Source organism: Hydra vulgaris, chromosome 09, assembly GCF_038396675.1.
Source record: "Hydra vulgaris chromosome 09, alternate assembly HydraT2T_AEP".
Classification (NCBI taxonomy): domain Eukaryota; kingdom Metazoa; phylum Cnidaria; class Hydrozoa; order Anthoathecata; family Hydridae; genus Hydra; species Hydra vulgaris.
The window spans coordinates 14,900,001-14,913,436 of record NC_088928.1 but is presented as its reverse complement, the minus strand read 5'-3'; the positions used below and the strand labels follow the sequence as shown (position 1 = coordinate 14,913,436).

General features: G+C 25.7%; 1 protein-coding gene across 2 annotated transcripts in view; it reads right to left on the bottom strand.

Moving 5' to 3' along the window:
- Nucleotides 1–1,320: 1,320 nt before the first annotated feature.
- The window catches only part of LOC100212818 (AN1-type zinc finger protein 5), a 13,018-nt gene continuing 902 nt past the window's right edge, over nt 1,321–13,436 (bottom strand). The window contains exons 2-4 of one of the 2 annotated variants that reach the window (XM_065804810.1): nt 11,159–11,466; nt 2,476–2,730; nt 1,321–2,360 (exon numbers count right to left, since the gene is read on the bottom strand). In XM_065804810.1, the coding sequence (XP_065660882.1) occupies nt 2,212–2,360; nt 2,476–2,730; nt 11,159–11,315 (561 nt within the window). In that variant the 5' untranslated portion in view covers nt 11,316–11,466 and the 3' untranslated portion in view covers nt 1,321–2,211. Of the gene's footprint in view, nt 2,361–2,475; nt 2,731–11,158; nt 11,467–12,904 lie in introns of those variants that run through there. The other variant, XM_065804809.1, reaches the window with a different exon arrangement.

The window sequence follows — 13,436 nt, the reverse complement described above, 5'->3', positions numbered from 1 at the left end:
ATTGATGAAGCAGAGTTAGAACGAATCTGTTACCCCAAGTAATAATACATCTGGTTATCGACCTTGTGGAATTTACCCATAATATCCAAATATAATTCAGCCTGAAGCTTACATACCTAATTCTTTATACGTAGAACCTAATTATCAAAATAATGAGAACCTTTTGAATAATTTAAGTGACCGACCTCAAGCATCAAATGACCATTGTGAAACAGCAGAACACATTATTTATCAATTGAAGAAGATGTTGACTTTTTTATTTCAACATCTTTAGCAACAAAGCATTCGATATTAAATTTTGACCATACGCATGCCATTCCTAATCCATCCCCAGTAAAAAATATAGTTGCAGGTAACATTAATACTCGAAATGGTGCCATGAACGAAATAGAAATAATATGTTCAAGCCACTATCAAAATTTTCCATTTAAAAATCAATCCTTTCTAGGAGAACCAGATTCTATTGTTTTAACATATCCCACCGAAATCATTAAAAAACAAAAACTGCATTGAAACAAATATATTTTTTGCTTACATCTCAAGAAGTACTGAATAAGAAACATGAAGAAGTTCAAAAAAAAATTAACGAAAAAATGAACAATTTATTATTATTTTTTTATTTTATTGTATTTATTTTAACATGGATATTGGTGTTCGAGTTTCTTGCTTATGCAATGTTTCTTCAGTTGAAATTTTTTCCGTTTAAAAGCACGTAATTTGTAAAAGAAACTATGGCTAAATCAAGCCGATGGCCAGAATTAGGTAAGAAGCCAAAAATAGGTCTGTTAGCTAGCATCTGAAAAACTGACGCCTAAACACATATTGAGTTTGATTTTGTTAAAAATTTTTCTGAATTGTATCCGCCCCTAAATATCCTATTTATATGTTAATTTATTTATTCATGTAACACTTACTTTTAAACAATAAGTACGATGTGGCCAGATATTCGTCAGTTTACATAAGTTCACAGATTTACGCGTTGTAAAAGTTGTAATTATGTAACGCGAACACAGACTCAATATTACCTTTATTAGCCTACGCATTTTATAAAAATTCGTAAATGCGTGGAAAGTTTTTGTCAAACCATCATATCATTAGTTTTGTAGAAGTTGAATAATTTATGGAATGTTAAACAAGTAACAAACCAAATTTTTTTTTAAACTTTCAATTTTTATTTGCGACAACGTGGCTCCGAGTAAAGAATTAAGGAGGTTAATTTCTAATCGCTAAGAACTGTGGATAATTTGATTTAAACTATCCAAAAAACGATGTCATAATTTAATTAAAGTATGATGGTTATTTAAAAATAAAAAACAAATATTTATTGGTATTTGTAATTAAGGTTAACGCGATTCGTTTTTATAATATATAACTACTCAATAAGAGCTGTTAATATCCATCTGCTATAAAATCCAGGAAGAATAAATAAAGAAAAAAAAAAAAGATAAGAAAATTATATATATAAAAAAACACGCTTCGCAACCAAAATCCTCTATTGAAGACATTTAATAAACAAGATAAAAATAAACGGAAGCAAAAGAAAATCATAAGCACTGCTACGGAGTTTGGAGGCCAAAAATATAAAATAACTTGTCTTCAAAAAAAAAAAAAAAAAAAAAAATTCACAAAAACTTGCAGATTTGTAGACTTAAATATTAACAAAGCAGACATTAAAGCAGAAATATTAACAAAGTAGACATTAAACGTAAAACCGTTTCCAGTCACAAAAATAAATTAAATAAACAAACAAGCGCTGCTGCTCATCGTTAATTATAACTTACATGAAAACTAAAAAGGTAATTTAAAAATACAAAACATTGCTAGAGCGTTTGCTTTCAAAAGAAAGTAATGTATTAGTGCAAGTAGTCAAATATTTTATTTTTGAAAAATAAAGAACTGTGCCAAAAAAATTGACTTACACATACGACTTATATTTCGATTACATATTTATACAATGAAGTGAAGATTCTGCAAAATCTAATTTACAGCAGACTCTACTAAATCTCAGTTATAGAAGCAGCAGGCGGTGTTACATTTATTAAATGTATCCAACGCATCAAATAATTCTAAAAATTGCTAGGTATACTCTTTCAAAAAAAATACGGGGCCTAAAGAGCTAGTGTACACGACAATAGCTTATGAAAGTAAATACCAACACACAAACACGAGGCTGAAAAAGATTCAAACAATAATGTACAACATCATAAAGCTTCATATTTTTTTAATTTTTTCACCAACAATGACTGGATTGGCTTTAGCTATTTGCTCTCGCCCATCTGCTTTATAGTCGTATGAACAGTTATGTTTGTCAGAGTACCGATGAATGCCGCAAAAGAGACCACCGCAACGGCATTCGAAACCTGAAAATAGGAAAAAAGCAATCAAAAAATAAAAATCAAGAATGTTACATTGAAACCTTAAATAAATAGTTTCAAATACAATAATTAAACGCGTGTTAAAAAATTAAAGACAAACCTGTTAGGCCCACTTTCTTTCTGCATGAGCAACAACGATTTTTTTTTATTTTTCCCGGACATTCAGAATTTTCTTCAAATACTTCAACTTGATTTGATGGTGATTTATCTTCAACTAATAAAGACGCCGAGGTTTCAGGGCTTAGACAGGCAGATTGTAATTGAGAGTTATCTAAAAATGCAGTCGTTTGGGCCACTGCGGTTGAAGAGGGAGATTGAAGAGTAAGTTGAGATGCTGAAGTTGATCCACATGCACCTAAATATTGATAATAAATGCTATTTAAACGGTTAAAAAATTTAAAATAACACTTATTACTTAAAATTCACTTTACCAAATAAGAAATTTACAAATTTAAAGTAACTTAAGGTATTCAAAAGGTTCTTTGTGTTTAGTGTCAAAACATAGAATACAAAATTAGAAACAAAAATCATAAACTTTATAGTGGAATGAATCCTATTATAGTTAAAGTAAGTCATCAATAAGTTGAGAAATATTAGAATACATAAATATATACATTTTTTTCTGCAACTACTTCTAAACAAATCTAACACTTCTAAAAACAAACCCATTTATTATTGTCAACCAGTCCATCAAACTAACCAACAAAAAATTGTCTAAATATTCTAATGGCAATCAATATAGCACCATATTTTTAGCTTTTAAACTTGCCCAGATGTTAAACTAGTTCTATACTAGGACAGTAAGAACCTTACTGTCCTAGTATAGAACTAGTTTAACATCTGGGCAATGGTGAAGCCATTGCCCAAATGCCATGCCAGGCTAGCCATGGTGAAGGTAACTTACCTAGGATAAAGAAAAATCTTATATAAAACCCCTACAGAATTGCAGGTAAGGATTAGAGCTTGTAAACTTTGAATGGAAAACTATCAAACTAAAAATATTCAGTCCTAATCTACAAAACAGGTTAATGCCAGGAAATGGGTTAAATTATTGTATAAGGCACCCAGTTGTAAAAAAATTACTAAAACTCTCCCAAAAGATTTTCTTTTTTCAATAAAGTGACATTATGGAAACCATCTAACTACACAAGTGTGAAACTATGGATATTTAACATAAAACTTAAAAAAAAAAAAACTTAAAAAGTTGATAAATATGAATATGCAAAAACAATATTAAGACATGCCCGGTTTGTACATAAACCATGTTCAACATCTTTTTTGAAACAGCAGGTGCCAATTATTTAGGATTTATGTTGAAAAGGAGATATCATTATCATTGGTATATCAGATGTTTAATACCTGTTATGCTCAAAATAGGTATGTTAAACACATAACAGAGATTTAAAATTTGTTAGTTCTTCAATTTAAAAAAATATTTAAAATTACATGAAAACACTTCCTTCCAACTTTAAAAACCTTAAGAAAGCTGCTGTTTAACAATAAAAGTTATTTTGCCACGACTAAGGAAAATAATTTACTCAAGTAAAATACACATCACTTATATTTAAATTAATATACTTGAAGTGGCATCTAAATAACAAGTTATTGCTACACAGCATAATTGTTTTAGAAATAATGTATATTACTTTATCTGTATGAATTACATTTTACATAACCATTACATCACATAAACAAGCCTTTAAAATAAATTGCATTGCTTAATATCAAAAATGTTTTGAAAATCGTCTTGCAACCATTAAAAGCTAAAAATAGACTTTAACAAAAAACAATCTAGAGAAGGGTGAAAAATGATACAGTGCAGCAAGACATTAAGTAATGAATAAATAATCATGTTATTTTTTAAAATAATATTTGTTATCATATTATATGTCATATTACACAACATTGTTATGTTGTATTGTTATCATATTACATGTTACATCATATTACATAACATTGTTATCATATTAAGATTTTTTGTTTAAGAGCAACTTAAGAAGATTTTATATTGGTTTTTTGTTTTATTTAAATTTTCCTCTTGAACAATCAAACATCTTTGTTTAATAAATGATATAGTTTAGTATACAATAACTTAATATATTTGCAACAACAAATTTTAAATGTATAGAGTTCAAAATAAATTATTCAAAAAAGATTTGACTAACTAACTTTAAATTAAAAAAAAAAATTTAATAAATTTTTTTTACCCTAAAGTTTCCTATCTACTTACTTTGTGTATGTATTTAAAATAATGATGCTGGGTTCAAAATTGGTAAGTTCCTGTGCTTTAAATGTATTCATTTTTTCCTAAAGTGCTCCATAAGTCTTTCAATAATGTTGAAAGACTTAATAACTCCTAGACACCACCAAGGACCAGAAATAGTGAATTACTGATTTATAATTATGTGTGGTAATTTAAAAAGCAGGCAAGACAGTCCAACACAACACAACTGAAAGTGCTAACTCGTAAACAAAGGTTTAACAGTCAACTCCACTATTTTTTATTTTTTAATATCAATTATTAAAACGTTGATGTCAGCGGTACTGTCAGGGTTATAAAGTACAAAAATTGATATTTTAGAAAAATTTAAAACAATAGTTTTGAAGACCACTTTTTTTGGAATGTTATTGTTGTTCTTTACACTAATAGAATTAAACTAATAGCTTAAGCTTTAATGAGCAGTTTAATTTGTAACAATAGAATCTTTAAAAATATATATTACCAGGCCTTGTTATGAGATTGTGTTGCATAACAGAAAAACCTAAGGCAAGTAAATGTAACTTAACTTAATATACATATTTACATATTTAAAGTTTAATGAAGTCAGTTGCGTGTTTTAAAGCTCCATATTGTAATTAAATTTAATTTGAAACCACGTCGAAAATCGTTAGCTTTAAAAATTATATATAAAATATCTTCAAATTAAACAAAATTGTTTGAAAAAAAAATTTCCTTACTTTAAAAAACTTATACTTATTCAAACTTATCTTATTGATTTCTTAAAAGATATTATCTTTTTTTAAAAAATTCTATTAAACCTAATAAGATAATTTTAATAATTTAATAATAAATTTAATTTAAATCTAATAAAATAAAATTTAATATATAAATCTTTAATAATAAATTCAACTTAAATCTTGTAAAATAAATGTAAATTAAAATTTTTTTAATAAAAGAAATTTTATTTAACTCAAAAGTTATTTTATCAAAAAAAAAAAAAAAAAAAAAAAAAATTATTTCAAAATTGCAGTGAAAATGTTTTTTCCAACAATAACTGTTTAATGTTTTCCACATAAACAATTTCAAAAGACTATTTAAATATTCTAATAAAAAAAAGGACGAGGCTTCTTAACAAGGCCTGTATTACAATCTTTGCAATTCAGTATGATATTGAGATTTTTAAGACCATTATCTTTAACTTGAAAATTTATTTCCTGTTTAACCAGGCTAGGCCAAAAAGGTGTGCGATTTCACACCATAATATGATCTCGCAAATACTATTTGATTTTGAAAAGTTGACCATGATTGTTAAGATATTTTGAAAATTTGTGTACACTTTAAAATTGCATTGAAAAATTTTAACCTAACTATAAAAAAAACTTATTATAATTAAAAAAACGATTCACCCCCCAAGGCTGTGTAAAGGCTACTTATTTTTTAAATATTTTTGTTAATGACAACAATTGAAAAAAAATAGTAAGGTTGTAAAAGCGACCATAGGATCAAACTCAGAACTTCAAGTTTAGAAAGTGAACACATCAACACTACAACAGTACCACATAGAACCTTCAGACACAAAACACTAATCACAGGTTAGCCTATTTTTGAAATTATTGTTCATTACATTTTCATTATAAGATCCTTAACATTATGTGTAACCAAACTTAAATTTGATAATAATTTTTAAAAAGATTAAAATTTTTATCTATAATAATTATTTGCAATGGTATTAATAATTACTAATAATAATTATTTGCATTATTTGTAGCATTATTAATTACTATAACTTAATACAAATTTGCCTAATAACTTGTAAAACTAGATTTTCTCTTCAAACTTGTAAAAATAGAAATTCAAGTGTTAAACATTTGTTCTGAAAAACACGCTTTACAATTTAAAATAAAACAATAAAAACAGGGTGGTCACATAATTTTTATAAGAAAAAGAGAATATAAGAGGATTTTAGAAAAGACTTGGGTTTAAATTTAGAAGATTTTTTTCGCAAAACTACAAAATTTTGAATAAAAATAGAGGATTTTAAAGGATTTTTTTATAGGTTCAACATCCAACTTTCCACACAATTGGGGTATGGACAGGGGTCAACAATGTCATTTTTTTATGTTAAATGACATGGACTTGTTAAAATTAATTTTTTACAACCCAATCCTCATTTCAGACATTAACCAGTTTTGCAGACGATGAATTTTGAACATTATACTACCATCAAGAAATGAAAAAATAAAAAAGAGGAGTTAAAGAGGAGATTTTATCACGTTACTCAGATTTAAGAAAAATGAGATCCTTCAGGAGGATGTTAAACTGTTAGAATTCGGCAAAAAAAAAAGTAGACAAAGATTATACCATAAAACATAGAAACAAGGTTAGTGATTTTTTGTTGTCCTTAACAGTTTTAGGTCAGCAATGCCAAATACCAACCCTAATTCAGAGGACTGTTACTAGTACTCAGTTTAATCAGATAAATTAATAATTTAATTTGCGAAAGCGTAAGTGAATAAAAGATTATAAGATGATTATTTAAAGTAAAATAATTTTTCTACAAAAAGCCCTTATAAGATAAAAAGCTTAAGGTCTTTGTGGGGTTCCCGCATAACCTCTGGGCCCAGCATGCCACTGAGACTATATATTAGGGTGCATTGAAATATTAGGTGAAAAATAATAATCAAAGTTTGTATATGTAATAGTAATAAAAAGTTGCTTTTTGGTTTAAAATCATTAAATTCCCCCCGAAAAATTATGCTCTTCAGATGCCCCAAAGGGATAAAAAGAGCCCAATAAGTTCCATAAAAAAATTTTTTATTACTTTTTTTTTAACTATTAGCAATTCTAATTGTGAAAAAGAATTTAAAAAACCTTTTTTCCCGCCTTTTACCTATTTGAGGCACCTGAAGACCATAACTTTTTGGGGGGAATTTAATTATTTTAAACAAAAAAAAAAAAAAAATTTAAACTAATTTAGTATTGTGTTGTGATTTATTTTTCAAAATTTTATTTTTCAAAAAAAAAAAAAATTTAATAAAACTTAAAAAAATGGTTTCAGGTTTCCCAAGTGTTAAAAGACCAAGAACTTATTTTAATTTTTTTTTTAATCATCTTTACAAATGCTAAATTTAAAAAAAATTTAAAATTATTTGGTATATATTAAATTTACCTTAAATTATATATTCAGGGTGTAAACTAGCCCTGTAGCATCCCGCCGAACACGGTATTCCCAAATGCTCATTAAACTAATATTCCCAATTTAAAAGTGAAAAAATCCCATCATCCAAATAAAGTTTGCCAAATTAAAGTTTAATAATAATTCTAAAAATTATTGAAAAGTTAATTATTAATAAAAACTAATAGAAAAACAACATAAATAATTCTAATTCATCAATTGCATAAAATGTGAAATAAAATTGCCATTATTGGTTATAACAATGAGATTGCACAACTGTGAAAATGTCTCTTGGAAAAAACTTCTCGAGAATTGAGATTTTCCAAGCAATTTTAGGGATTTTCTCGGCAACTTACAAGTAAAATTCATTTCTCATAATTTGCAAATAGTTTTTTGCAATGCATTCAAACAACAGCAAATATTATATTAAAAAGTTAGCAAGAAATAATGCACTAATCTAAAAAATGAAAAATAATAACAAATTTGTTTGGTTTAACACCCACAAATCCTATTTCTTTAAAAGTTTCGCCCTTTTTGGCTGAAAAGAGTTTAAGCATACAAGCATTATGTCGAGGCAGTGGCAGGAATACAAAAGAATTTCTCTTAAATAATTAATAAGTATTAGGGAAATTTCCTTTCCAACGCATTGCATTTAAGACATGGTGGAAATCTTATTTCTAATCACTGCTTAAAAACGTATGTTACATTAATAGTTAATGAGTTTCAAACTCATACTTTTGTTTTGAATGATTTGCTTTAATATTTTTGAGGTTAACGTCTCTCTAACACCTAATGTCATCTTTAAATTTAAACTAAACTTTAATGCAGATTTTCTAGTAAGATTGCTTTGATTGTTTATAGAGCAGATTTTTTTTGGAAATGTTTTCGAAATTGTTTTTGAAAATACTTTTAACTTAAAAATGCCATGAAAATTAATGACTTGAAACGCTATTGCGGTAAGTCTTTTAGTCGTTATTTTTCTTTTTTTGTTTCTTTTATTTTATATCAACTTAATTAGGTGATCACATTGACTAAAGTCTTTTTTTACTTATCTACTATTAATTCACTAACTTTTTTAATAGACCACCTCTAAATTATAAGTTAAATACAAAAAATGATCTATGACAACAATAAACTGGTACTATAAATTTATTTAACGAGGAAAATAGATTTCTTTACTTTACTACTTGCTTGTATTTAAAACATAAATACGTAAAAACGTATATTAGAACGTAAATTAAATACGTTTAATAACAAGAATATTTTTTTTTTATTACAACAAACTGGTACTAGAAATTTAAAAAACCAGAAAATAAGATTCACTGCTTGCTTGAATTTAAACGTAAAAACAAATTTTGAATAAACAGTCATAACATTTTACAACTATGAATGAAAAAAAAATTATTGGTACTCTTTGTTGCCACGCGTGCAACCACTTGCAATATTCTTCTATAATTAAACTACATTTGTTGTTGCTTTTGCTGTGACTTTGTAATTATAACTTTATTTTGCTATGCAATTTACGTATAAAAAAAAATATTATTAATTATAAAATTGAACTCACAATAAATGTGAAATATGAAATTCACGAGCTTGTGTTTACTATTTTCAAAGCCTAATCTATTTTCAAAAAATTTCTTTTAATGACACAATTTATTACATGATGATATAAGGGTTCATTTATAAAAGATATCAAGCAGAATTTAAATCTTAATTAGAAGTAGAAGATCATTGGCTCTCTTCTGCGAAGATTTTCATTGAATATAAATCGCTATGTTACTATATTACGGTGAAAAAGAAAAATATATTCAAAAGAATACTCTTAAAAAAAAAGCGGCAACAATATATTAAGATTAAAAATAAATCAAATATATTACTCTTAATGATAATTATTTAATTTACACTGATTATTTTATAACATAAAAATATATAATTCCTAATATATGTTTGGAAATCAGACATAATTTGCCGTGTCGTTGTGAAACTACGTTTAATTTTGTATTGATTTCATATTCATCTTTAATGTTACAGACGGTATTTTATTTTATTTTTGACGCTGTCCAATCAATGTATGCAGCGCTGAGATGGAGTAGAAAAAGAAAGAATATAAGAAAAGCACCCCACGCATTCTTAAAACACATTTTAATCTCAGGGGAAGGAAGGGGGTGTTTAGGTTATATTTTGACAAATTCCCAATTTCGTTAAAACGCTGCATCAAATTTCTTCCTGGTTAACAAATTATTTATATATATATATATATATATCTATATATATATATTATATATATATATATATATATATATAAAATTATAATATATTATATTAGGTAATTTATTATCGGTATTTGCCCCCCTTTTACCCATTTTAAGGAAGTTATTATAAGTATTTTACCCCTTTTACCTTTTATAAAATTAAAAAAAAAATTAAATAAAACCAAGGACATTTTATTAGATAGACGTTTAACGCATTGTCATAGATCAAAAACGCCTTTATCTTTTTAATTAATATGCAAGCTTTGTTTAATAATAACTTATTTGTACAAAAATAATGTTCTTGTAAAAATGCATTATATGATATACTAATATAAATATTGTAAAGTACAAAGAATTTTCTACATGTTGTAAGTCATACCAGAGTTCATTTAAAAATTGAACTAGAGATTGTTGGCAACCATTACCCTCTACACTTTGAATTTACTATTTTCTTAAAGATTTAAACTTCTAATTTTCGATGGAAATCAAATCATTTTTAGTCTCACAACTTTGTTTTGATATTTTTTGGTATTTAAATGTTTCTTATAAGTAGAGTTCTAGAATAATCATATGATTTAAAAACTTTTTGTTATATAGTTATACAGGAGTTTTAAAAGAGTAATTGAATAGATAGAATAATTTTTAACAAAATAGTAAAATATATTAATCACAATACTTTCACAATAATAAAGTTTTTTTTATTTAATTGGATAGATGTTTTTATTTTGATGTATAATCATATAAAAGTATTTCCACATTCATCAAAAGCGTTAAAAGAGGGTCAAAAACTTATTTTAATTTCTTTCTTTTTTTTTAAATTACCGTTGCAAATACTTAATTTAAAAGAAATATCTAAAATTTGAAGAAAAAATTTTTTGTTGTTGAAGACTTTATGGCTCCCTTTAACCCCTGGGGTACCTGAAAACTATGATTAAATATGAAGACTATGAATTTTATTTAATTTGATAATTCTAAAGCAAAAAGTAACTTTTTATTGCTAATACATTTAAAGAATCTAAATTTTATTTATATAACATAAAACTGTTACATATATAACAAAAACTTGAAAAAAAGTTAATATATCATGATTATTCAAATTAAATTTATGATAATAGTATTATACAAGTTAACTAACCTGTTGCAGGACTATTTCTTCCAGCACTAGGCGATGATTGTTGCTGACGTTTAACATGATCTCTATAACACTTACTACACATTCCTTCATAAGAATGATTGCCATAAAATCCACAGCCCATTTTACAGAGAACAGTTCTATTTGAGTCTTGCTCCATTTAAATTTTGTATTAAAAGTTCTATATACTAATTGCTTAAGCAGCTCTTAAATCTGTTTCACAGATTAAAAGAATGTTTTCAACAAATTAACTGCCTCTAAGTAGCCGCCTCAGTTCCTGATAATGCTATAACATCTTTTATAATACTTACCTACAAAACAAAATTTATCCAACTAAAATAATATTATAAAATAACTTTGTGTGTGTGCATATGTATTGAAAGAAAAATTGTCTAATTTAGTATAAAAATACAAACATCTCCATAGGAAGCCCTTCATACTTATTAAACTTTAAAAACAGACCATTTATATATATATATATATATATATATATATATATATATATATATATTATATATATATATATATATATATATATATATATATATATATATATATATATATATATATATACACACACACATACACACACACACATAGATATCAAAATATCTTCATCATTAAATAATAAAATTTAAAAAGCATTTGTTTGATTCTGCACAAACAATTTTAGATCACAAACAACTCATTAACACATTTTTTGCACACTAATTCTTAAAACGTACACTTTAATTTTTCAGAACAAGAACAAACAAAAGATAATAGAAAGACAAAATAGTTGCCCCATCCCAAACTCTTAATCAATATAACAGCACTTCCTACCAACAATAGGCTAAGATATCAATATATGTGCTAAAGCCCCACAGCTTCCTATTTAAATATGACATCATCAATGTGCATCTAATGGTCTATTTATATATGTGTGCGTGTGTTTATATATATTTATATATATACATACATATTTATATTTATATATATATATATATATATATATATATATATATATATTTATATCTATATATATATAGATACATATATATAGATACATATATATATATATATATATATATATATATATATATATATATATATATGGCCATTCTGAGGGGAGGGGCGTACGGGGTGTCTAGTCCCCTATGAATTTTATTAGTTCATAAATTGGACACTGGAGTCGGCAATATTGGATCTAGAGTTGGCAGTCAGCAAACGTCGACTAACGAGGAGCCTTTTTTTTTAATTTTCCTAAGAAGAGTTAGTCAATATATATATATATATATATATATATATATATATATATATATATATATATATATATATATATATATATATATATATATATATATATATACACACACACACACAAAACAGTTTATTATATAAAAAACTGGAAAACTTAATATTATTAAACATCCTTTTAAAATTTCTAAAAAGTTAAAAAACTATTAAGTAAAATAAATCAAAACAAAAAATATTACAGCAAGGAAACTAAATAAAAAATATATACCCGTATGTGTGTTTGTAAGTGTGTGTGAGTGTGTGTGTATGTGTGTGCGTATGTATAATTTACTAAAAAGTTACCTCTGGAAAACTATTTATTATATAAAAAACTAGAAAATTGCAAAATATATATAGCATATGTATATATATATATATATATATATATATATATATATATATATATATATATATATATATATATATATATATATATATATATATATATATATATATATAATGTGTGTGTGTAAATATAGAAATATAAATTCCAGTAAAAAAAAAATTACAAAAATCCTGAAACCAATATATGTCATCGATTATTAATTGCCGTTATAAGACGTGTCCAAAAATAAGGAGTGGTGTTAGGATCTGTGCAATCAAGGCGTGTCAAAAGTTTTAAAATTCTGGGCATTTCACACTTTTTATACAATATTGGTATCACTTTGTTCTTATTAAATTCAAATGATAAAGATAATGCAATTTTAGCTTGTGTTTGACAGTTATTTGATTTGTTGAAATTAGGAGATAAAATAACTATAACTTTCCTGCATTTTTCTTCAATAACACTGCATAACTGCTCAAAGGGATTGTACCCAGGCAAAAAATCACAATAATCAATACAAACTTTATACCCATATTCATTTTCTAAACGATTCTTAATTAACTTAGCAAAATTTATATCATCTTTTGCATATGATATAAAGACGTCATAATTATCATTGAGTGTAAAATTACTAACATGAGTTATGGAGCATTGCAAATCTTGATTGTCATTTTCAATAAA